Source organism: Leucopleurus acutus (assembly GCF_964270905.1).
Source record: "Leucopleurus acutus genome assembly, chromosome: 11".
In the NCBI taxonomy this organism is placed as follows: Eukaryota; Metazoa; Chordata; class Mammalia; order Artiodactyla; family Delphinidae; genus Leucopleurus; species Leucopleurus acutus.
This window is the reverse complement of record NC_139152.1, coordinates 13,443,332-13,466,624: the sequence shown is the minus strand read 5'-3', so window position 1 is coordinate 13,466,624 and position 23,293 is coordinate 13,443,332. Positions and strand designations below refer to the sequence as shown.

The window sequence follows — 23,293 nt, the reverse complement described above, 5'->3', positions numbered from 1 at the left end:
TCTAATTCAAGTCTCTACTACATATATTTTTCTGGTTTAACGACAGCAGTGCTATGCTTATTAAATCACTTATAAACTGAAAAAAAAAAAAGCAACACAGCACTTGAACCTATAACCACTTGAAGGCTGCATCCAGTTCTGTTTTCAGCACAGATGTCAGCTGTTCATAGTTACGGGACGCTTAATGAGATGTGTCATTGCATCTCTACCACCTAAAGCTTCCCAGTAATCATGTGAAATAGTATAGACTGGAAGTCTAAAGCACTGAAAGCACCACTTCCGAGTAGAGCTGCCAAATGTAGGTGAGAAAACCCCTCCCAGCCAACATCACCATCTGGTACTGGATCTTCCTCGACTATGTACCTAAGTGAAAGAATAAAGCTAAACTCCCTGAAATCAAGAGGCATAATAATCTGCCAACATCTCCTTGTGCCATCGTCCAGGTCGGAACCTGGCTCTTTCAGCATTTTCCAAAATCTGACATGTACAATAAGAGTTACCATACTGGCGATCATAGGTAAAGACACCTGTGCAGAATCTTTTCTGGAAACAAAATGAATGGTGAATAATTAAGTCTGTTCATGACCATAATTTTAAATCCTACCACAATTAACCTTAAATCTTGCTTCCTCGTGTCTCTATTTATTTCACCTGATAATTTGCATGCCATCTGCATATCATAGTCTGTCGCTAACCAGTTACCAGAGTGCATTATACATTATTTAAAAGCTCAAATAGTAGATTGGTATAAATTTCTTGAAAAAGTCTAGAGACTGACTTATTCCATCCCAGAAATTTTGAATATCTGGTACTCAGTTTGACTCTACATAATATCTGTCTCATACTAAAGGGTTCTGAGTTTTAAAAACTTGCTCAAATTTAATATCTTTTATCTTGGGAAAACACTAGAAGTAAAAAAATTATTATCCCACAGCCGTTTTCCAAAGCTGTTTGAATATTTACTTGAGTGTTGTTTGAGAGCAGCGATTCTCAATCCTAGATGTCCAAGGAAGCCACCTGAGGACCCTTAAAAAATACTGATGCCTGAGCCCTACCACCAGAAGTTCTAATTATGTTGATTTGAGATGGGCACCAGAGACTAGGATTTTTTTTAAGCTGCCTAAGTAGTAAGGTTTGAGAACCACTGCTCTCAAGCAGCATTGCATGATTTTAAGAATCACTTGAGGGCTTCGTTAAAAAATGTTTCCCATGCCCAACCCCAACCTCCTAGATCAGAATTTCCTGGGAGCATAGCTGGGGAACAAACGGGCATTTTTAGCAAGTGCTTCAGAATTTTGAAAACAGTTCCAAAGACATAAGGAAAGTGGATTCCAAACGTGGTCTAGAAATATTCTTGAAAAGAAATGGAGCTAAACATTGAGGGAAGCACCTATTTCATACCAGGATGCTTCAGAAATTTTTGATGATTCCTCACAATTTTTACCACACTTAGAAATCTACCTGTTTGAGAAATTCTGCCTAATCCTTGAGAAGAGAAACAAAATATGAATTTATGTAATTCTGCAATAGTAAAATCATAATTTCAGCTAACGAAATCAAAACAGTTCATGGAATAGTCTTACTAGTACTCATTAATACAAGCATATCTCGTTAAATTGCTTTGCTTTATTGTGCTTCACAGTGATAAAATTTTTAATTTTATAAATTTTTATAAATTTTAAATTTTGTAAAATTTACAGAAAGTTTGCGGCAACTCCATGTCCAGCAAGTCTATCAGTGGCATTTTCCCAAAAGCATTTGCTCACTTCATGTCTCTGTGAAGCATCTGGTAATTCTCACACTATGCAAACTTCATTATTATTATATTTATCATGGTGACCTGTGATCAGTGATCTTTGATGTTACTACCACCATGCGCTGAAGGCTCAGATGATGGTTATCATTTTTTGCAATAAAGTATTTTTAATTAAGACATGCACGTTATCTTTTTAGACATAATGCTATTGCACATTTAGTACATTACAATAGAGTGTAAACATAACTTTTATATATACTGGGAAACCGAAAACTTTGTGCAATCTGTTATACCTCGGTGGCCTAGAACCGGACCCATAGTATCTCTGAGGTATGCTTGCACTCAGAATATCCTCTAAGTTGCATATACTGAGGAATAGCTTGTAAGTAGCTTTCTAAAAAATCACTAGACCTTCCAAAAGTCTATTTTCATGGGCTCTAGCCAAGTTTAACAAATGCTACCCACTCACCCCAATTACAACAGGCACCTCCTTCATTATCTTGGCCAGAATTGTAAACTTTCAGAAAATACACTCAGAATACCTCTCCAACATATAACCATGTAAACTAAAAAGTATTGGGGAAAGAAAAAAAAGAAGAAATTTCTTACATTTCTTACTGATCCTGCATCCTGCCGCTTTTTTTTAAGCCCTGCTTGGTAGCTTTTAAGCTTGGTAGGTGCATCAGCAGGGACTTATTTTTATCAATAAACACGCAGTGGTTCAAAGATCTCAAACTCAGGAAATGAGAAAATGATACACATTGTTAAAAAGAACAAAATTCAACGGCAGAAATTTGAAGACCTAATGGGCTTTATTAGGCGATTCATGAATTGGACAGCATCCCATCCAGCAACTACAAGGTGCTCTGAAGGGTTGTACAAAATGGAAGGTTTTTATAGGAAGAAGGGTAGGGCAAGGGAGCTATTCGCAAAAGAAAAGGAAGCATTATTTTTAGGCCAGGGTATCTTCTTTTTGGGGAGGTGGGGTGGGGAGGGAAAGGCAAGGGTTTTACCACACAGATTGCCTCTTCTTCTGGGGGATGGAGAGGGCCCACATGACAGATGACCTCATTGATGCCGACCAGAAAATTCCAGACTGCTTGATGAAGATTACATTTCTGGAGAAGCTCGAAACTGCAATTAAGTCCTGTATCTAAGCCTAGGTTTGGTATCATGGGCTTTAGCACAAGTGACGCCATTTGGGGCCTGTGGTTTTCTCTTCAACAACATAAACAACTGTTAAAGTTGGGATTTGGCAGAAGACAGGGGAACAAAGACAGAAAGGGAACGAGAGCAAGTTAAAGGAGTGACACAGGCAGGGAGGGCAGGAGAAAGAGAGTGAAGCATTCCCCCCCAATTTCTTAATTAAAAGTAAACCTTTACTTTAATCATGCTGTCGGTTTACCAAAATCAATTATCTTCCTTTATTAAGCTGTCTTTTCTTTAATAGCATTGTTGAAAAATATTTATAGATAAAAAGTAGGAAAAAATGATATAAATGACCTGATTTACAAAACGGAAACAGACTCACAGATTTCGAAAACAAACTTATGGTTGCCAAAGGGGAAATGGGGAAGGAGGGATAAATTAGGAGCTTGGGAGTAACATACACACACTACTATATATAAAATCATCAACAAGGGCCTACTGTATAGCACAGGGAACTCTACTCAGTACTCTGTAATAACCTATATGGGAAAAGACTCTCAAAAAGAATGAGTATATGCACATGTATAACTGAATCACTATGCTGTACACCTGAAACTAACACAATCATTATACTCCAATAAATTTGTTTTTAAAAAGCAGGAAATGCAAAATTTCCTTCTGGTCCTTCTTTCTCCAAATTCATGTCAGCTAGAATATTCTTTGAAGTACTTCAGTGGGCCAGTGGTTATGCTAAAAGAAGCAATGATTGACAACAGCCATCCACCATGAAATCAGCGCCCCAGTGTTTCATTGACTCTTCTAAACAGTTCACTTTTGGCCCATTGAAGAACCACAAATCCCCTGGTGAATTATCTCAATATTTTTCAAGGCAGAATAAAATATTCTGTTTTAACTCTTTTTTTTTTTTTGCGGTACGTGGGCCTCTCACTGCTGTGGCCTCTCCCGTTGCGGAGCACAGCCTCCCGACATGGCACGTGGGACCCTCCTGGACCGGAGCATGAACCCGAGTCCGCTGCATCAGCAGGCAGACTCTCAACCACTGCGCCACCAGGGAAGCCCTGTTTGAACTCTTAAAATTGTCCACTAAGGCTATGAAGACCCAGAAGTTTTTCTCCCCTCTTTAATACCTTCTCAAGTAGGTTGGAAAGCCCATTTCAAACTATTTCTCTTATAATCACTTAAAATAAGTCTGAAGCATGTCAAAATTGGTCAGTCTAAGAAGTGACAGAATATTTGAGTGACTTTAAAAACTATTACTAAATAAATTAAGGTGAATGTTTAAAATAAATAATCTCAAATGGTTTTCTGAATTTTGCAGCAATAGGGTTTTCCCCCCTTATTTGTATTCAACACCATAGAATCATGAAGACCAAAAAAAAAAAAAAAAAAATTACCACTTATATATACCCCCAATTATTTGCAGTTCCCAGTCTGTATTTAAAAGTAAAGTAAAGAAACATATTTTTACTGCTGCTTTCGATTTTCCTTAATCACTGGTATTTGTTTTGCTTTGGTGCTTTGCTCTCTGACTTTCTGTGTGAGAGGTGCTTTATATATTCAATTTGCTGGTGAGCTATGAGATGAAAGGCGTCTCAATGGTGAGTTTGAAGACTGTGGATTTTTATTTCTTTTATTTTTTTACAGTTGAGACATATACAGTTTCACCCTTAATTATCTATGGCTTGTCCTGTCCATGGATCAGCAAAGATTATATAAAACATGATTGTACTAGGTAATTCTTCCAGAAAATTACACAATCAAATAGGTTGGGTGGCATTTGTTAAAACACATTTAGTACTTTATGTGAAATCTCTCCCTATACAGAGATATTCAGCACTATAATTCTTTGGTTTATAACTATATTTCACAAGATGTAAGTCTTGGAAGAATTGTAATTTTCCTTGACCCTCTCTAGAGCAATTCTGTTTACATCCCCCTGTGGTGTACTGAAGAGTCGCACAGTGTCCTCTTGGATTTTTTCTCAGCAATACTTAGCATTTGAAAAAAGGGGTTCTTAAAGATGGAAAGGACCGTAACATTGCTCTGCAATTCCAGCCTCCCTTGGTTGTTACAGCCACAGTTCAAGTGTGCAGCTTGCAACTGCACGAAAGGATGACCTGAGGCTGAGCCTAGGGACTCTACCGCATTGTCCTAGAAAATTCTAACTTTGTACCCACGCTGCACTGTGATAAATAAATTGCGATCAGTGGATTACAGTCAATCAGCTTGCTCAGCATGGCCATGTTTGACATTTGATTCCTTTTCTAGGTCAGTTATGGAGAGTGGATGTTCATGATTTTGAAAGGGGTGATCACTTATTGGGTGCATACATATTCAAAACTTAAATTGTACATTTTGAGCACATGCAGTTTATTGTAGCTCACTTATATCTCAATAAAATTGTTTTAAAAAACAAGAGAAAAAGCAACAGTAATAAAGATAGTATGGTTTTGGCATAAGGATAGATTAGTAGAACAGAATTGAAATTCAGAAAAAAGAACCACGTTTATAAGGTCAATTGATTTTCAACAAAGGTGCCAAAAAATTCAATGGGGAAAGGATCATCTTTTCAATAAATTGTGCTAGAATAACTGGATATCAAATAGAAAAAGTTACTCATGACACCTGACTAGAAATTTAATTAAAAGCCGATCATTGACCTAACATAGAGATCTAAAGGCATAAAACTGCTTTTAAAAAAAGGAAAAAATACTTGTGACCTACATATAGAAAGTATTCTTTACATAGGACACAAGAAGCATGAACCAATTAAAAACACTGATGAAATTTATTAAAATTAAAAACAGTTGCTGTTATCAAAAGATTTAACTAAGAAAATGATGAGGCAAACCACAGATTGGGAGAAAACATTTGTAGAACATATATCTGACAAAAGACATGCAGCCTGAATATATAAAGAACTTTTACAAATCAATAATAGGAAGATAAACTACCCAGTTGAAAAATCATAGAGGGATTCAAGGACAGACCATGACAGTAGCCCCATTCCTTCCAGGTCCTCCTTTTTTTACATCTAAAAAACCCTGGACATAACACAACAAACAAACATAGGAAGATTCTGAAAGGTGGAAAGATAACAGACTCTAGCTAGAGATCTTGGAACTTGAGAGAGGAGAGCAATGAGTTTTCTGGGTTTTCTTTTTGCCAACAGTGGAGAAGCCTGGAACTGCCCACAGGCATGGTGGGGAGAGGGCAGCTCCAAGAAAAGCCTGCTGCCCTTAGGTAAAGTACAAGGGAAAGGGTAGCCTAACATAAAATATCTTTTTGATAATACCTGCCCTACTTCAGGCAAACACTGTGGAAAAACTGCCCCACCCTCCTACTCTGGCTCCATAGTTTCAGCAGGAAAGAGGAATCTATTGTACGTACACACACACGCGCGCACACACACACCTACACACATACAAAGCAGGCGGGGACACTCTGATTCCCCAGCTTGAGTGGTATGTTGGTGGGACCAAGTAAGGAACTGGTCTTCAATCCTCTGCCCAGCAGAAGCAGGTCAGGCACCAATCCACCCTCCTGGGTAATGTCAGCTGAGCACAGCAAGGAGCCAATCCCCACCGTAAATCAGCAAGTGGAATTAGTAGAGTCAGGAGGCTGGTCTTCAACTAACAATCTAATTCCACATCCACTATTCCTCTCTCTCTTTCCCCACACTTAGCAGTACTCCCCTGAGGAATGAAGGAAGCAATCCTGGTTAAAATTCAACTCTTTACTTGTTCTATTACTGTACTTACAGAGCCAAACAGGTCTGGAGAAAAATGTAAAATCATGCTATGCTGGCACTAAATACATGGCCAACCTCAGGTGAATCCTTACCATCATCCTTCAGGTGTAGAGTATGCAGTCATTCTCTCTCCTCCTCCTTCATATGACTGTTTCTAACCTTTTCCTTTCTTCTCAAACCTTCAATATCCCCTTCTCATAGCCAGTCTTACCTGTTCCCTCTGCTTCCTTTACTTAAAGGAAGAAAGAAAGAAAAGAGAGAGAGAGAGAGAGAGAGAGAGAGAGAGAGAGAGAGAGAGAGAGAGAGAGGGAGGGAGGGAGGGAGGGAGGGAGAGAGAGAGAGAGAGAGAAAGAGAGAAAGAGAGAAAGAAAGAAAAAAGAAAGAGAAAGAAAGAAAGAAAGAAAGAAAAGAAAGAGAAAGAAAGAAAGGAGGGAGGGAGGGAAGGAAGGAAGGAAGGGAGGGAGGGAGGGAGGGAGATGTATGGGAAATGCCATAGGATGACCCCCGGTGGGTCACACTCTTGGCAGATCCATGTCCCTGAGTATGGGAACAACCTGTGACCTGTCTCTACTGAATAGAACATGGCAAAGATGATAGGATATCACCCCCTCCTTATGTTATATGGCAAAGGTGAAGGGATTTTGCAATGTAATTAAGTTCTCTAATCAGTTGCTTTTGAGTTAATCAAAGGGGAGATTATCCTGGTATCCTGGGTGGGCCTGATCTAATTAGGTAAGCCCTTCATATTTTAGTGATAAGTGTTCTAATATAGATCTATTAGTGTTTGTACAACTAAAACATTGACCAAAACTCATAAAACCATATTTTAAAATTTTTTATTTGATTTTAATTTTTATTTTACATTGGAGCATAGTTGATTAACAGTGTTGTGTTAGCTTCAGGTGTACAACAAATTGATTCAGTTGTACATGTATCTATTCTTTTTCAAATTCTTTTCCCATTTAAGTTATCACAGAATATTGAGCAGAGTTCCCTGTGCTATGCAGGAGGTCCTTGTTGGTTATCTATTTTAAATATAGCAGTCCAGAAAACCATATTTTTAAATGGGTAAATTTTATCATATTCAATATTATTTCAATAATTTTTTAAGCTAATGTTAATGAAATGGAATAGGACCCTTTGGTCCTTGTCCCGCATGTCCTCTGCCTGCCCTTTGTCTGTGGAAAAACTTTAGCCAAAGAATGGATTTAATCAGAGAAGTAAGAAAATGCAGAAGCAAAGAAAATCAGTCAAACAGGACAAAACAATAATCGTTTAGTCCCTAAGCATAGTCAAGGACCTTTAGTTCCTCCTCAAGGGCTGTAGATAATATTCTAAGCCACATCCTGTGAGCTGTCTTGTAGATACTGAAACCTGTGCCAGGTGGAAGAAGTTAACTACATGATGACCAGACTGTAGCCGTAATATAAGCTGCCACAATTCCAAGAATTGGACTCAAGGAAATGGGAACAAACTGACCCCGGAACTGAAGATTAACTGTACCTAAGACAATCAAGATGATGCTCGTCAGACCACTGTATGACCAATTTCAAGATGACTGTCCAAACTAACTGTACTGTTTCTACATGTAGTCCCCTCCTTCCGCCAATAAGAGCTCTTGCCCACTGGCTGTCAGTGGAGGGGAGTAAGCCTTTGGACGGGACTCCGCCCTCCCTCTGCCCCAGTTTCAGGCATCCAAATTAAAGCAAACTTTCCTTTCCACCAAACTTGCCTCTTTATTGGCTTTTGAGCGGTGAGCAGCCAGACCCCACTTTCAGTAGCTGTAAGACACCCCCTTTGCAATGGGACTCCAGCAGCAGAATTTAGACCCAATGAAAGGTTGAGAGTTAGAGATTATTCCCCCAGAACTTTCAAACCATACTACTGGGATAGGTACTTATTTTTAATATTGTTTGTTAGGAGGAGACACTGGAAGCTTTATTCAAATGACAGTAATTTCTTTGGTTTACCCATGCCATGGTCTAGGTATAACTTGAGTATTCCTGAGTTTTCCCATACTTTGAAAAGTGGAATAAATAAGTTTCAACTCTTTAACCATGTAATCTTTTCCAGGTTCATTAGGCATATTCAATGAGGTATTATTTATGGCTTCTCTAGAGTCACAACAGAGTTGACTTGTTGCTGTAGAGACCATATGATTTGTAAAGCCTAAAATATTATCAGACGCTTTACAGAAAAGTTTGTCAACTTCTGCTTTAGAGAAAAGAGAACACATTCTTCCTATATCTATTCTAAATAGAAAGGAAACATAGATAATGAAACTGATTAGACATAGCTGATGTGTATGCACTTATTAAGAAAGCTAAGAACAGAAATGTAGATGGCCAACAGGCATATGAAAAGATGCTCAACATCGCTAATCATCAAGGAAATGCAAATCAAAACCACAATGAGATATCACCTCACACCTGTCAGAATGGCTATCATCAAACAGAACACAAATAAATGTTGGTGAGGGTGTGGAGAGAAGGGAACCCTTGTGCACTGCAGGTGGGAATGTAAGTTGGTACAGCCACTGTAGAAAACAGTATGGAGGTTTCTCAAAAAACTAAAAATAGAACTACCATGTGACCCAGCAATCCCACTCCTGAGTATATACCTGAAAAAAAAAAAACCCACTAATTTGAAAAGATTCATGTACCCCAATATTCATGGCAGCATTATTTACAGTTGTCAAGATATGGAAACAACCTAAGTGTCCATCAACAGAGGAATGAATAAAGGAGATGTGATAACACACACACACACACACACACACACACACACACACATACACACACACAATGGAATACTACTCAGCCATAAAAAAGAATGAAACTTTGCCATTTGCAGTAACATGGATGGACTTGGAGGGTATTTTGTCAAGTGAAATAAGTCAGATACAGGAACACAAATACTGTATGATATCACTTATATGTAGAATCTAAAAAATACAGCAAACTAATGAATATGACAGAAAAGAAGCAGACTCACAGATATAGAGAACAAACTAGTGCTTGTGGGGTTGGGGGAATATAGGGGTAGGGGAGTGGGAGGTATAAACTACTGAGTGTAAGATAGGCTCAAGGATGAGTTGTACAACTTGGGGAACATAGCCAATATTTTGTAATAACTATAAATGGAGAGTAACCTTTAAAAATTGTATAAAAAAATTTTAAATGAAATTTAAAAAAGAAAGCTGATAAACAACATTTGCAAAATCTAGTTCAGCTAACATGCTGCTAAGTTGTAGCTTATATTTATTAAAATCATTAAAATTAGCAATTGTTATATTAAGTAACTCAATGGTAATTTTATTTTTGTTTTGGTATCCCAGGTTTTATTGGATCATGAGCCTAAATGCAACTGTTGTCTTTCTGGGACTGTCTTATATCCAGCACTTGGTGGCCTGGGCCCTGGTCTTACTTAATCCTTTTATGTCTACACTTATGGCTCTGATAACCCTTTGTATGATGCACTATAACCTGATTTATCAGCCAGGAAAATGTAAGCAAATCACACTTTACAGGGATTTATTTGGTTCTTATGGTTTTCTCAACACATCTTCTTCCTCTTGGATCCCCTATAACTTCTCTTTCAACTCAGAAAATTTGCAGAGTCTGTCAGTTATTATATTTGAGAGCAACAGATTCTTCAAGAATATCAACAATCTCTATCTTCTTTGATCAAATTGTTCCATGTTTGGGCAGTGAGGTACTCTTCATGTTGGGCCTGAGTCCTTCAGACAAGCCTGTGTTGTCTTTGAATGCTTCCTTGCTTTCTGGTATGCCAAGATATTCTATGGTCATCACTCTCTTCCCTGAACTTTGAATCATCTCTTTCTTAAAGAACTGTTTCCTTTTCTTGTATATATACTGGTATTTAGAGACTACAGTCTTGGTGATGGAGGTGCTCATCGCTACTTAGTCCATCATGGTTTCTAGGTCTTTCAATGCTCAGACCTAGAAAATGTCCTTTTCTTTTTCTCTAAGATAACATACATTTTGGACTATACGAACACCATAATCAAAACTGGAACTACAGGATTTTTCCTTAACCTTATCAAACTCAAGTCTTTTTCTACTTCTTCCCATGCCAAAATCCCAGTTCACAATGATTATTGACAGTCTCAAAATTCTTCTTAGTCTTTTTCTTTATGTTATAATCCCTAGGAATGTACACGAAGATGATTATGTTCTAAAGTCACTTGGTATAGTTCCTCTCTGTTTGCCACTAACTTTAAATACAATTAAGTGCATTCGTTCCATTGGTGACGTTAGTTTTTTTTTTAGTTGTTGATAGAGTGTAATATGATTCTTATTTTGTCTTAAGCACTTTACATCCTGTATCTCATTTCATACCATATCAACAATAGGAAATAGTGTTAAAATTCACTTTTTGCATGTAAAGATTTAGACAATAGTTACTAAAATCTGGACCCAGACCATTCCTAATAAATTGGGAAAAAGCACAGAATCTTAGTAGCTCTGAACCCACAAGTCTCCTATCCAAAGTATTTCTATATTATATTATACTCAGTCTAGCCCACTCAAAGCTAAATGTGAAAACTGTTAAATAGCTCATATAACCCTGTCATAAGCATACATTGTTTAACATCCAGCACTGATCCCCCTTAAATCACAGTAACAATACTTCCTGTATCTTTGAAGGACCCACAGGTCTTTGGAGACCTTGTTGAGCTACACTGTGAAGCCTTGCCTGTTGGACTTTTTAATTACATATCTGCATACATCAGGTTTTTCTTTCTTCCAGTTTTAGTGAGATATAATTGGCATACGGCATTATATAAATTTAAAGTGCACAACATAATGATTTGACTTCCATACGTTATAAAATGATCACCACAAGTTTAATGATGGTCCATGACCTCATACAGATACAAACTACAAGAAAAAAATTAAAAAAAAATTTTTCCTTGTGATGAGAACTCTTAGGATTGACTCTCTTAACAACTTTCGTCTATAACATACAGTTGTGTTCATTATATTAATCATGTTGTACGTTACATCCCTTGTACTTATTTATCTTATAACTGGAAGTTTATACCTTTTGACCATTTCTGTCACCATACAAAGATATTACATTGCTACTGACTACATTGTCCACACTGTATATTTCATCCCTGTGACTCATTTATTTTGTAACTGGAAGTTTATATCTCTTAATTTACTTCATCTATTTCATTCATTCTTTAAAAATCCTGAGGTATTTTTAAAATTTGAAAATTTTAAATACTTGGAAGCATTTTAAAAATTTTATTTTGTTTTAAATCTTAAATAATTTTATGGATCTAAAATTCATGCACAAACAAGGTCTACTTGTATTCCTATATCCCCTCTATTCCTTTAGGTGTCCTTTTACATATTTTTAAAGAATCATCCTTCCATTTTTTAAATAAAGAAAAATACTAAAATTGTATATATGTGTATATATCTCTATGTATATGTATGTATTTCCCCCCTTCTCCTATAAACAGTAGCATTTTATTCACCTGCTTTTTTCATTTAATATAACCTAGGAATTGCTTCATAACTGTATATAACAATATTCCTCATTCTTTTTCTAGCTGGATAGTACTCCACTATTTATTTTACCAGTCTTATATTGATGGATGTTTGGTTCGTTTCTTTACTTCTGCCACATTAAATAGGTTCTAAAGAATAGCTTGGTGCATACCTCTCTTAGCATTTTTTCCCCAGCAGATCTTTAGGATAGATTCCTACAAATTGGATTACTAAATCAAAAAGTAAATCCACAGATAATTTTGCTATATATCGCCAAATTCCCTTCTGTAGTGGTTGTACCATATTGTATTTCCACCAAAAATGTATGACAATGACTATTTCCCTACAATCTCTCCAATTTTTTTCAATTTTTAGATTTCTATACACTGAAGATATTAATTCTTTGTTTACGATAAAAGTTGCGAATATTATTCCCATTTGTCATATATCTTTTAATTTTGCTTCTTGTGTTGTTATCCATGCACAACACTTATTGTTTGTTTGTTTTGTCTTTTGTGTGGTTTTTGTTTGTAATCAGATTTATCAATCTTCTCCCTTATTGCTTCTAGATTTTGATTCATGGTGAAAAAGTTTTCCTCATTCCCAGATTATAAAGGAATTCATTCATATTTTCTTTTGGTATATATATATATATCTTTACATCTATGATCCATTTGGAAATTATATTAGAATAAGTTTTATGAGTGAACTCAATTTTATCTTTTTCCCATATGACTGTCACATTATCCAACCTCACTCATTAAAAAGTTTGTATTTTCCCCGCTAATCTGAGATGCCACCTCCTTTGTATATGGCCACTTGCATTTCTAGAGTTTCTATTCTGTCCCTTTGGTTAGTCAGTCTACCTGTATTCATATTCATCTATCTTGTTTAACTCTGACCTTAATTTCTAAATAACACATTTTACTTTTAGTAGTACTTTGACTGCTACCACTGTTTCTACCACTTACCTATACAACTACCAGTAACAGCAGTGCAATAAGTTATATTTTTAAAAATTCACTGTTGTTACTTCATTTCTCCACATACCAGTGAGGTGGGCAAGAAGGGCCCCATATTTCCTTTTACAGACTAGACTCCATGTCCTATGCTCCTGCTCCTGTACCATCCTGAGCTATCTTTTTTTTTTTTTTTGCGGTATGCGGGCCTCTCACTGTTGTGGCCTCTCCCGTTGCGGAGCACAGGCTCCGGACGCGCAGGCTCAGCGGCCATGGCTCACGGGCCCAGCCGCTCCGCGGCATGTGGGATCCTCCCGGACTGGGGCACGAACCCGTGTCCCCTGCATCGGCCGGCGGACTCTCAACCACTGTGCCACCAGGGAAGCCCCCTGAGCTATCTTTACCATTTCACCTAACGTGTTGTGTTGAAATCATCTATTTCTGAATATAGTTAGAAATTCCTGTGTTGTGTACATACTTGGAATATGGTAAATGCTCAGTGTTTGATATTGTTAAACTGAGTACAAAAAATGAGACATACTTGAATTAAATGACTTGCCCAAGATGTCACAGGCAGTGGCTGAAGTGGAACCAGAACCCAGGCCTACCTTTTCTCAGGCTAGAGCTCGTTTTATTACACCACATACTGAAGCAGTGAAACAGGGAAAACATCATCCCCAGAAGCCTCTGCTTTGTTCCTCAGAGCTCTGTGCTCTGTGGATCACAGCCAGGCAGTACACAGGCTCCTGGTAGTCTGTGGAATGGGTTCATTATGCAAAAAGGGTCTGAGAGATCCTCTCTGTCAGCCCCAAAAAGGCAAAAAAGAGGAATAAATAAACTTACCAAAAGACCACTTTGACATATTCTAAAGTGTGTAATTATCAAATAATTCTGATTTTTTGTGACTAATTATGTATACATAATTTTCATATTCAAATTTTCTAAATAACTATTTGGCATCCAACCATTTGCTTCCTAATCTCCTATTTGAAAATATATTCATCTGAAGAAAAAACTACAATTCTTCAAGTAATACAAATCTATCTGAACACCTCTGTTTACTGCCAGCCTACTCTAGTCCATATGTTACATATTTTAACATGTGATAAGGTAACCTTCCTTTGGACATTTACAAGAAAGAAACTGCATTAGCTGCTAGTAAAATTATAATATAAAATGTTCACCAGTGGTTTACTTTATGCAATACTATATCAAATGAATATTTTGGAGTTGTTTTGCTTTGTTTTGTTTTCTATTTCCAAGTTATATGATCACCCAATTATGATGAAGTAAAACTCTGTCTTGCCTCTAGAAAAGTATATAATCCTTATTTTGGCTTCTTCCTCTCTGATGACTAAATTGGAAATTCCTCAAAGCTGTAATTCAAAGCCATAGGTGACCTTAAAGAAATGATTTTTTATATGCTACCTTTTATTTTAAGGTAACTTTTCAAATGTGGACCATGCGTTCCATTATGTTTAGCTGTCAAGCATGGCCTTCATTTGCATTTCTTCCCACTGCTATAATTTTGAGAACTGGCAGGTGACCAAAGAAGAAAAAAATGTGCATCTACCATCTACAGGGCAATGTAGGCTTTTTTTATTATAATTAGGTAGCATAGATATTCATGATTAGATCAAGGTCAGAGGAGCAGAACGTCAGAGCTAAGAACTTAAAGGTACAAAGAATAGAAATATTGCTTTCTAAAGTATTTCTTTTTTAAATAGTAGTGGCTACAATCTTTAAGTTTTTCAACAAAGCATTTAAAATAGCTCATCTATTTTATTTTAAAATGTGCACGCCTGGTGTGTTTGCCATGCACGTTTAAACTGGAGCTTGAAGTTTCACTTCAGGTTTTTTTTTCAGCTTCCCAATTCTGCTCCTGGTGCAGAAAACCAATCTGGGGATTATAATGACAACGGATTTTTCTTTTTAAGGCTGAGTCTACAAGACACACAAAATTATTTGTACAGAAGGCATGAGTTTTCTATTAAGTCTAATAGATTAATCTAGGAAGGTGGTGGGATGTTTAGATGTAGAGGTTTTCACGGGGACCTCCCTCCTAACACTCGGGATAACTACCTTTGGATGGGACAATGGGCGCTCCCTTTGGGTAGACAGATTACCATATAGCTCCTTTTCTTGACCGCTCTAACTTACTGGCTCCCTCTCAGTCCATCTGATCAATTTAGGTTTATTACTTCCTCTTCTCTCTGACTTACAACCCATGTAGTTCATTGTCCGCTCTTGGGTACCTTTTCTCCTCTCACAGTCTCCTAATGGGGAGCCCTCCGATTTATTCTAGGGACCCCACTCTTCTCACCCTCTTTCCTTAAGTAACCTCTAGTCCCACAGCTTTTAATGCCAACTATACACCAAACGCTCAATTTCATTTGACCTCTCTCCTCACCTTGAAACTCATATATCCGACTTCCTATTCAACATTTTGATTTTGTTACCTAGCAGTCATCTCAAATTTAACCTGACCAAAACTCAACTCTTGACTCACCCAACTGCAAACGGATTCCATTCTTGTCTTCTCCATCTTCATGTAAGTCACCGAAACCCAGTGGTTTAAGGGGAAGGAAAGTAGCATCCTCAAATCTTCTCATTTCTTCAACCTCTCCCCACATTGGAAGATCCTATTGATTCTCTAACAACACATCCCATTCTGTTCACTTCTCTTCTTGCTGTTTTATGTCCAAGTCATCACGACTTCTTACCTGTATTCCAGCTTCCTCTCTTGTTCCTTAAAATCCATTATGCATACAACTACTAGAGTTCCAGAGTAACTTTTTAAAAATATACATCATATGTCCACTCTGCATAAAATTTCTTAATGGTTTCCCATAACATGGAGAATAAACTCCAAGCTCCTTACTTTTGGCCTGTAAAGTCTGACCCTAATCAAATCTTAGATCTCATCTCCTTCCAACATTCTACCTGAGCTACTGCCTCATTGGCCTTTCCTGTTCCTGAGCTTCTCCCTTCTCATTTCTACTTCATGACATGCCTGATATATGCTTCCTCCAGGTCTTTTTGCCTATTTCCAGTCTATTCAATCCTCAGTTCAAATTTCAACTCTTTAGGTGTCCTCTACACCCTACCCACAATCAGTCTCTATCTTATCACCTCATTTTGTTTTCATCTTTGAACTCACCTAATATTTCCCTGCTTGTTTAGTGTCTTCTCAGGGATCTCTAGATCTTGTTCACTACTATATTGTTAAGGCCTAGAAAAGTCCCTGACACATAGTAGGTACATAATAAATATGTTAAATGAATGAATGATTGCATTCACATTTGTTTGGCATCAATTATGCACACTTGGAGGGCTAAAATTTTAGACCTCATTCATACCTAATCATTTCTTGTTCTTAACCATTTTGTTTTTGCTGCTTCATATCACCATATCAGGTACAATTTTACTTGTTTAAATAAATTAATTTTTCAAAGTGTGTATTCAAGGCAGTGCTACTCAAAACTTGGTCCATGGGGTAGTGCTGATCATAAACTGTTTGTTACTGGTGTGCAACATAGAAAATAAAGACACTGAGAGAAAACATGTAGAAATATTATGGAAAGTTACATCATATGTCTGTTGAATCTAATAATCAAAAGATCAGGTTTTATATTTTGTATCTTTGTTTTTATTTCATTTTTTAGGTATTCCATTTTATCGTATTTCACAAATGTATTGACCATGATAGTTGAGAATTTTTTTAAAAAAACTTATCTTTTAACACAGCTAGTTTCAGAAGCGCTAATCCGAACTACCTTTGATATGATACTACCTACTATGATAGTGGTATTTAACTACTTAATAAGACTGGAGGTATCAATTTATCATGCATAAAAGCAGATCCAAATTTATCTTGTGACAAATAGTGATTTGTTTATATGGAAAAGAACTAGTGGGTTTAAAACATATTACATTCAATAAAGTCCTGAATTTAAAACATAGGAAGGAAATTGGGGAGAATACCTCTTGAAATAACCCTTCATCCTGCAAATAGTTATTGTTTAATAATGAAGTCTTTTTGAAAGCACAGAGTAAGTTGGATCAATGCCAGTAATGACCCTCCTGTCTACATGGTATTGTTTCGCAAGAGTTGAGCAAGAGAACAGGTTGATGAGCAACAGAGATAAGACGAGAAGGAAATGTCAGGAAGTTAAGCCTCCTAGCCCAGACCTGTTCAAATTCAGTCTCTAGACTGTTCATCAAGACATTCTCAGTTTTCATCTTACCAAAATCTTAAGTAAACTAATTGAAACAGCTGGGAATAGTCTCCTAATAGAGAGGTTCTTTCTCCAATAGTAAAGGGATGTCCCGATGACTTCCTTGTTAAGGAGACAAAGACCTTGGTCACTCACAGGTGCTTCTGTTCTCTTGGCCTTCTCAGCTCTGGTCTGGCCACAGTGACTAAGAGGCAGTAGTGACTGTAGATATGAGCCTATCTCCTGCCAGCAATTATCCCGACATACTTCCACTTGACCTCAACACACTTCACAGAGGCCTCTGCTGTAATCACTCTTGGTCACTACCAATTTGGGCTGGATTGGATTCAGTGACTTAGAGGTGAAAGGCTCCATATTCCATTACCAGGCTCCCAGCTTCCTCAATTAATCAAAGACTGACATAATAGGTCTATTACAACTCTTAAAGAAAAGACCAGATCAAATCACTATCATCACTCTATAACCATAAAAAGAAATATTAATAAATACCCTTTATTTAAATATAAAAGCCAATACCCTGTGGCATTTAAATGAACTTGGTTAGAAGGCATTTCACCTAGCATTATACTATAGGAAACTTGAACATAATTAAAATGATGATCAAACTATTATTTGAGTTTCTACAGCAGCTTTCTTTGGAGAAACTCCAACATTTTTATATTTATTTTATCGTTTATCCTGCAGCCATGGTTTGGTGTCTTGGTAATTTGTGAAAGGGTTTATCTGGTCAAAAGGAGTGCTATGAAAAGTTGTATCATGACTGGCACAGCTGAACTGCTAACCAAACCGGGATCTCTTATCTGTCATTGTATCAGGAAGTCCTAATGGAGTCAAAGAAAAAGTGAAATCTGAAAGATCATAAAAGAAGCAACAATGAGATTGCAAATCACTAGCAGTAAGTGATTGCAAACATCTAAAGCAATAAAATACTGCTGATGCTAAAGCAACAGCCATATAAACCCAGAGGACACTACTGGAAAAGTCAAAAGCCAACTAATCTAATCTGAACTTTTAGTGACACTATCAACATACATAAAGTCATTTGAAGAGTTCAAAGTTTAACCTTATGTCTGAAATTCAAGGATAAAGTCAAAGCAGAGAAAATATTTCCTTTCATCTACATGTCAAGATAAGAGACCGCCTCCTACCTAACAAGGAAAGTGCGGATTATTTATATGGCAATTTATATTAAAAACTAGTACTAGTTCTTTGTGTTAAGGCTGTAAATGAAACTTCAGGTTGTCTTAGTCATTAATGTGTTCAAGTTAGAGGCTTCTGAGAGATTCTGAAATCTTTTACTTTGGTGCTTTATTTTGTCACCTTTCTTCCCTTTTTAATATGCTTCCACTGATCTTAGCTTTTTCATTTTTTACATCATCTGTCAGGCACCACCTTGGGCTGGTCACCAGGATGCCAGAGCCCTTGTCAGAAGCTTACTCCTTTGAATTCAACCCCTTGGGTGCTAAAATCTTCTCAGTCACTTTACTGCCTTTCATCCTTACAACTGCCATCTTTCTGATTGACATTTTGGAAACTTGAAGAACAGTTCCTTTACTAATATGTAATATTTCCAATTGCTTGCAGGTTGCTCCCTCCTGACAACCTTTGGGGTGTTTGTTAATGCACTAAAAACATGCTGTCTGCAGTATTGCCACCTTGGTGGAGGTGTGACAAACTGGTTAGACCATGCCAAGGAAAAAAATGGCGGTCGCTACAGTGAGCTCCATGTGGAAGACAAAATTTTTCTTCACCCTTCTCCCTCTCTTCATTTTTCAGCTCCTCTACAGAATGTGCCTTATGCAGGTGAGGAAAGGTAATTAATACTACCCCTAGCAACAACCAAATGACTGCATGTTAACATAACAAGTGAACATTTCTTTTCACCCCAACAAGTGCTTCCCATATACTTCATTAGGCTGTTATCATATAAATACATTACAGGCTCTAATTTTAAAAGCTAAGTGGGGTCAGACAGAGGCATACCTGAGGAGGACCTGGGTGTAATGTTTCTCCTATAGAACTATGAATGTCTGTCAGTAGGTGCAGACAATACTTCAGAGAATTTGTCATAAGGCCTAAGAGTAATGCACAAATGTGAGATCTATGGATAATTACCCAACTACTCCCTTCCAAAGGTTTTGCCTTCCTCCTTGACCAAGCCTTTAAAAACTGGTACTAACAAGTAGCTAAAATGGCTGATTTGAGTACCACCCCACACTGTACTCTTAAGTATAAATACTAATCAGCAAACGATTCTTTCCCTACCAATTCTTAGTTCCCTTGGTGAATCAGTCCCTATGCTATGAGGAAATCAAGGGGAAAATACTAAGTCCAAAGTACTGTTTATAAGTATATGTGATTTTAATACAATTTTAATGTAGTAATGGTCAAAGAGTCACTTACTTATGAAGAAATATAAATGATTATAAAAGTCTTTGAAGAAATTTGGGACTCTGCATTACTAACCTCTATCTTGGAATTAGATGGCTATTGAGTGAGCTATATTCTTAAATCATAGAATAATAGAGCTGGGAAAAAACTTAGAGATTAACTTATTCAACTACTTCATTTGTTGAAGAGGAAACTGAGGCTCAGAAAAATTAAGTGATTTTGAAGGGGATAAGGAGGTCATACAGTGAATAGTAGTGAAGGAAAAGCAGAATCTACCTTCTTATTCTTAGTACAATGCTTGCTTCTCTAAACCAGGGGTCAGCAAATTATTACCTGCAGGCCAAATCAGCCCACTGCCTTTTTCATATGTCCTGCAAGGTAAGGTTTTTACATTTTTCTATGGTTTAAAAAAATCAAAAGAAGAAAAATGTTTGTAGCAAAAGACAATTATATGAAATTCAAAATTCAGTGTCCGTACCCACAGACATAGAAAACAAATTTATGATTACCAAAGGGGAAGGTGGGGGGTGGGGAGGATAAATTAGGAGTTTGGTATACACACTACTATATAAATAGGTAACCAACAAGGACCTACTGTATAGCACAAGGAACTATACTCAATATTTTGTAATAGCTTTAAGAGAAAAGAATCCGAAAAAGAATATATATATATATATATATATATATATATATATATGAATATATGAATCACTTTGTGGCACACCTGAAACTAACAACAATGTAAATCAACTATATTTCAATTAAAAAAAAGAAAGTAGCCCGTGCACAGCAACAAAGACCCAGTGCAGCCAGAAATAAATAAAATTAAATTCAAAAAAAAAAAAGGAAGAAAGTACATTTGTTAGAAAAGGATAAGTATAGAACTTCTGTTTGGTTAGAAGGATCCTGTCCTTCTAACCAAACAGAATAAAAACTTCTTCTTTAAAAGAAAAAAAATTCAGAATCCATAAATAAAGTTTTATTGGAATACAACCACTCCTGTTTGTTTGTCATAGTATGTCTGCTTATGCATGAAAACAGCAGAGCTGAGTACTTGCAACAGAATCCACATGTGGAAATATTGTCTATCTGGCCTTTTACACAAAAGTTTGCTGACCCTTGTTCTAAACAATGCATGAAAGCTAGGCTGACTTAGCAGATTCAACCTCTCTCTTGACTCCACAATAGTAGATGGAACAAAAACACAAAATTACTACCTGTATATATGTCATTAATAGCATGAAAACACACTCCCTCTTGCAAGAGCATCAGAATCACAACTAACTGCTGAGTAATCATCAACAGGAAGACACTGGGACTCACCAATAAAGATACCCCACATCCAAAGATAAAGGAGAAGTCTCAATGAGATGGTAGGAGGGGCTCAATCACAATAAAATCAAATCCCATAACTGCTGGGTGGGTGACTCACAAACTGGAGAACACTTATACCACAGAAGTCCACCCGCTGGAGTGAAGGTTCTGAGCCCCACATCAGGCTTCCCAACCTGGGGGTCTGGCAACAGGAAGAATTCCCAGAGAATCAGACTTTGAAGGCTAGTGGGATTTGATTGTAGGACTTTCACAGGACTAGGGGAAACAGAGGTTCCACTCTTGGAGGGCACACACAAAATAGTGTGTGCATCAGGACCCAGGGGGAAGGAGCAGTGACCCCATAGGAGACTGAACCAGACCTACCTGCTAGTGTTAGATGGTCTCCTGAAGAGGCGGGGGTGGCTGTGACTAACTGAGGGGACAGGGACACTGGCAGCAGAAGTTCTGGGAAGTACTCCTTGGCATGAGCCCTCCCGGAGTCCACCATTAGCCCCACCAAAGAAACTGTAGGCTTGAGTGCTGGGTTGCCTCAAGCCAAACAACCAACAGGGAGGGAACTCAGCCCCAGCCATTAACAGACAAGTGGATTAAAGTTTTACTGAGCTCTGCCCACCAGAGCAACACCCAGCTATACCCACCACCAGTCCCTCCAGTCAGGAAGCTTGCACAAGCCTCTTAGATAGACTCATCCACCAGAGGGCAGAGAGCAGAAGCATGAAAAACTACAATCCTGAAACCTGTGGAACAAAAACCACATTCACAGAAAGATAGACAAAATGAAAAGGCAGAGGACTATGTACAAGATGAAGGAACATGATAAAACCCCAGAAAAACAACTAAATAAAGTGGAGCCAGGCAAACTTTAAGAAAAAGAATTCAGAATAGTGATAGTGAAGATGATCCAGGACTTCAGAAAAAGAATGGAGGCAAAGATCGAGAAGATGCAAGAAATGTTTAACAAAGACCTAGAAGAATTAAAGAACAAACATCTAGAAGAATTAAAGAACAAACAAACAGAAATGAACAATACAATAACTGGATGGAAAAATACACTAGAAGGAATCAATAGCAGAATAACTGAGGCAGAAGAATGGATAAGTGACCTGGAAGACAGAATGGTAGAATTCACTGCTGCAGAACAGAATAAAGAAAAAAGAATGAAAAGAAATTAAGACAGCCTAAGAGACCTCTGGGACAACATTAAACACAACAACATTCGCATTATAGGGGTCCCAGAAGGAGAAGAGAGAGAGAAAGGACCCAAGAAAATATTTGAAGAGATTATAGTCGAAAATTTCCCTAACATGGGAAAGGAAATAGCCACCCAAGTCCAGGATGTGCAAAGAGTCCCAGGCAGGATAAACCCAAGGAGAAACATGCCGAAACACATAGTAATCAAATTGACAAAACTTAAAGACGAAGAAAAATTATTAAAAGAAACAAGGGAAAAACGACAAATACAAGGGAACTCCCATAAGGTTAAGAGCTGATTTCTCAGCAGAAACTCTACAAGCCAGGAGACAGTGGCACGATATACTTAAAGTGATGAAAGGGAAGAACCTACAACCAAGATTACTCTACCCCGCAAGGATCTCATTCAGATTCCACTGAGAAATCAAAAGCTTTACAGACAAGCAAAAGCTAAGAAAATTCAGCACCACCAAACCACCTCTACAACAAATGCTGAAGGAATGTCTCTAAATGGGAATCACAAGAGAAGAAAAGGACCTACAAAAACAAACCCAAAACAGTTAAGAAAATGGTAATAGGAACATACATATCAATAATTACCTTAAATGTGAATGGATTAAGTGCTCCAACCAAAAGACACAGGCTTGCTGAATGGATACAAAAACAAGACCCATATATATGCTGTCTACAAGAGACCCACTTTAGACCTAGGGACACATACAGACTGAAAGTGAGGGGGTGGAAAAAGATATTCCATGCAAATGGAAATCAGAAGAAAGCTGGAGTAGCAATACTCATATCAGATAAAATAGACTTTAAAATAAAGAATGTTACAAGAGGCATGCAAGGACACTACATAATGATCAAGGGATCAATCCAAGAAGAAGATATACCAATTATAAATATATATACACCCAACGTAGGAGCACCTCAATACATAAGGCAAATGCTAACAGCTCTAAAAGAGGAAATTGACA

General features: G+C 37.4%; 1 protein-coding gene across 1 annotated transcript in view; it reads left to right on the top strand.

The window, feature by feature from the left end:
* The window catches only part of SLC15A5 (solute carrier family 15 member 5), a gene marked incomplete at both ends in the record, with an annotated part of 96,835 nt that overhangs the window by 19,819 nt on the left and 53,723 nt on the right, over positions 1–23,293 (top strand). Inside the window, 3 exon segments of the mRNA XM_082849520.1 lie at positions 10,015–10,184; positions 18,984–19,134; positions 19,136–19,202. Of these exon segments, the coding sequence (XP_082705646.1) occupies positions 10,015–10,184; positions 18,984–19,134; positions 19,136–19,202 (388 nt within the window).